The sequence below is a fragment of the Meles meles genome, chromosome 1, assembly GCF_922984935.1.
Source record: "Meles meles chromosome 1, mMelMel3.1 paternal haplotype, whole genome shotgun sequence".
Taxonomy (NCBI): Eukaryota; Metazoa; Chordata; class Mammalia; order Carnivora; family Mustelidae; genus Meles; species Meles meles.
The window spans coordinates 120,744,778-120,748,680 of NC_060066.1; the positions used below are offsets into that span (position 1 = coordinate 120,744,778).

General features: G+C 44.6%; 1 protein-coding gene across 1 annotated transcript; it reads right to left on the minus strand.

Moving 5' to 3' along the window:
* Positions 1-1,186: 1,186 nt before the first annotated feature.
* Positions 1,187-2,140, minus strand: LOC123951660 (olfactory receptor 11A1-like). The gene has a single exon (XM_046020551.1). The coding sequence runs from the start codon at positions 2,138-2,140 to the stop codon at positions 1,187-1,189; it is 954 nt and encodes a 317-aa protein (XP_045876507.1).
* Between the last annotated feature and the right edge of the window lie 1,763 nt (positions 2,141-3,903).

The following is a 3,903-nucleotide window of genomic DNA, read 5'->3' on the forward strand; positions in this document are numbered from 1 at the left end:
TCCCATCAGAGTGGCACATTTGTTCCACCCAGTGAACCTATGTAATTTACACTCATGTCCTCTTGGTTGTGTACACTCTGTTGATTCTGCCAAATGTATAATGACAGGTATCTACTCTGTAGTAGCATACAGAACAGCTTCACTGCCCTAAAATCCTGTGTTCTCTATTCATCCCTCCCCTGACCCTAACCTCTGTGAACTACTGGTATTTTTACATTCTCCATAGTTTTGCCTTTCTGTAGCATGTCATATAGTTGGGATCCTATGGTGTTATGATTGACTTCTTTCCCTTAATAACATTCATTTCAGAATTTGAGACCTCATTACTTTTTAGCATTGAATAATATTCCATTGTCTGAATATACCAGTTTATTTTTCCATTCATCTGTTGAAGGACATCTCGGTGGCTCCCAAGTTTGGAAAATTATGAATAAAGCTGCAATAAATATCCGTGTGAAGTTTTTCTGTGTAGACATAAGTTTAAACTCATTTGGGTAAATACCAAGGAGTGTGATAACTGGATTGCGTAGTAAAAGTTTTATAAGAAACTTCCAAACTGTCTTTTAAAGTGGCCACGCCATTTTGTATTCCCGCCCGCAATGAATGAGGGTTCCTGTGGCTCCATGTCTTCACCGGCATTTGGTGATGTCAGTGTTCTGGATTTGGGCCATTCTAAGAGGCAAGTACTAATCATCTTATTTTTTAAAATTTTGAATTACAAGTGTAGTTTTAGATTTCTGTATGTAGTTTGACATTAGTTATCTGATTAACGTTTGTCATTTCCCTAGAGACTGTGGGCTTTGTGAAGGCAGGGACTGCTTCTGGTTTTGTTCTTGTTATCACCTATGTGTAGGTGCCTCAGGGCTGCCTCAGACATAGTAGACCATGATGAATATTTGAGTAAATGAGCAACCAGCTTTAGCAGTTCATTTGGAAGGTGATCTTTTGCACAAGGATCCAGATCTACTGAAGATAAGGGAGCAGAACTTGACCTACTGAAACCATTCCTGGGACCCTAGTTCACCTGAGGCTATCAGAACTCTGCAGCACCCGCAGCCATGTTTGGAGACATCCTGTCATCTGGATTTAAGAATTCCTAGTACAGGTGGTACCATTTACATAGAATCTAAATTACTCAATCCAATCCATTGTCCCTTGGATGAATATCCAAATTTTCCTTTTTGCCTCAGCTGAGGAGGAAATCTGGGTTCTTACTCAAGCACATCTTCAGGGCTCCATGGATGTCTCTGTTTCTCAGGCTGTATATGATGGGGTTGAACATGGGTGTCAGGATGGTGTAGAGCAGAGAGAATCCTTTGCGCAAGAGTTGTGAAGAATTGGCTGAAGGCACAAGGTATGTGGCAATGAGTGTCCCATAGAACACCGTGACCACAGTGAGGTGGGAGGAACAGGTGGAGAAGGCCTTTCTCCGGCCTGTGCCAGATGGAATTCTTAGGATAGCAAAAAGAATGCAGGAGTAAGAGGCAGTGATGAGGAGAAATGGAACCAGAGTTACTGCTGAGGAGGTGGCGAAGGCGATGGTCTCTGTCAGTGAGGTGTCCATGCAAGAGAGATGGACGAGAGGGGTGAAGTCACAGAAGAAGTGATCAATCTCATTGGGTCCACAGAAGGTTAGTCTAGACAGCAGGACCAAAGTGATTGCTGTAAGGAGGAAGCAGCAGAGCCATGAGCTGGCACCCAGCCTAATGCAAAGGGGGCCAGTCATGAGGACAGGATAGCGGAGAGGTTGGCAGATGGCCAAGTATCGGTCATAGGCCATCACAGCGAGCAGGAGACACTCTGTTGCAGCCAGAGATCCAAAGAAGTAGAATTGGGTCAGGCATCCAGCCACAGAGATGGCCTTCTGTTCGGCTATTATAATCAGCAACATCTTGGGGACAATATTGGAGGTATAGCAGATCTCTAGAAAGGACAGGTTCACCAGAAAGAAGTACATGGGGGTGTGGAGGTTCTGGCTGAGCAAAACTAGCAGAACAATAAGGATGTTTCCGGAAACAATTAAGACATAGAAAGCAAAAAACATCACAAAGAGGAAAATATTTAGCTGTCGGTTGGAGGAGAGTCCTCGAAGCACAAATTCCACTATGGTCGTTTGGTTTTCCCAGGGCAGGATTACCATGCCTTGGCTTCCCTAGGACACCCAGTGATAAGACGCGCAAAGTGCAGAAAGTAGCTTACATATAGACCATGGTCTGACAGTGGGTGATTTTCATTTCCTGCTCAGGTTTTTGGAAGGGTTTTTATTTCAGTAGAGGAGTATCATCTTTTTTCCCAAAGCCTGAAATGGCAAAGAAAAGAATTTTCAATAAGAACTCATGACAGCTCCAACCCCTACTTCTTCTCCTGCCTGTGTCTTCATTTCATCAGGAGTAATGTCAGGCTTTGGGGAAAGCAGGACATTGAAGGAAGGGGAAGAAGAATACAAAGAGGAGGAAGGACAGAAGAAAAACAAAGGGAAGAAGAATCATCTGCTGTGTGCTCACTCTGAATGCACTATGGTAACTTGGGGAATTTGGGAAAGAAAAGAAGATCTAAAAAGGAAGGTAGGCACATTCCAAAGAGTTTATGAAGGCTCAGTCAGAACCTAGAAAATGAAGGGCCCAGGACAAAGAATCCTCCACTCCCTCCTCAGGCACTGGTTATACAGGGAACCTATCCTACCTATGGTCCCTATCATATCTGCTATGCATTTTTCTCCTTCCAGCTTCTCAGGAAGTTGAGAGGTAAGTTTCTTTTTTCTGTTACAGTTTCCAGAACATTAGCAAGAGAAAATCATGTGCATGCATTTGCTGGTGTAACACAGAGGCAGGGGTGCTTTCTCTCACAGTTTTAAAAATCAGGTCATTAAAAAAATTTTGTGAGTGACCTGGGTGGCTCAGTTGGTTAAGCGTCTGTCTTGAGCTCAGGTCATGATCTCCGTGTCCTGGGAGCAGGGAGTCTTCTCCCTCTCCCTCTGCCTTCTTCCCCTGCTTGTGCTTGTGCTTCTACTAATCTCTCTCTTCTTTTTCTCTCTCTCTCTCTCTCTCATGCACATGCACTTTCCCCCCTCTCAAATAAATAATAAAATCTTTTTTATTTATTTGACAGACAGAGATCACAGATAGGCAGAGAGGCAGGCAGAGAGAGAGAGAGAGGAGGAAGCAGGCTCCCCGCTGAGCAGAGAGCCTGATGCAGGGCTCAATCCCAGGACCCTGGGATCATGACCTGAGCTGAAGTGCCTGCCTTTGGCTTAGGTCATGATCGTAGGGTCCTGGGATTGAACCCCACATTGGGCTCTCTGCTCAGCGGGAAGCCTGCTTCTCCCTCTCTCTCTCTCCCTGCTTGTGTTCCCTCTCTTGCTGTGTCTCTCTCTGTCAAATAAATAAATAAAGTCTTTTTTAAAAAAAGATTTTATGTTGGGCAGCAGTAAATGGGAGAAGATTCAGAACCAGGTGGCCTAAGGCACTGTGTACAGCCAGCCAATGGAGTATAAGGTAGCCACAGGTTCTTTTGAATGAGATAAGAGGGCCCAGGTCTCCTCCTCAATTCCATCTTGGTCCAAGCCATAGGCCCCATCCGAAAGTTCTGGACAGAGAGACTTACCCAAGAAATACTGCTATCCTCAGATAGGGCCAGAGGCTGAAACCATTTGACTCTTCTCAACCCCCTTGTACTTATTACCTTCTTTAAAAAGAAAAAAAAAGATTTTATTTATTTATTTTTGAGAGAGAGAGAAAGAGCAAGCAAGAGCTCAAGAGTGGGGGTAGGGAAAGCAGACTCCCTGTTGAGCGGAGAGCTCAACTTCGAGCTTGAGCCCAGGACACTGGAATCATGACCTGAGCTGATGGCAGGCAGGCACTTAACCAACTGAGCCACCCACATGTCCCTGGATCCATTACCTTT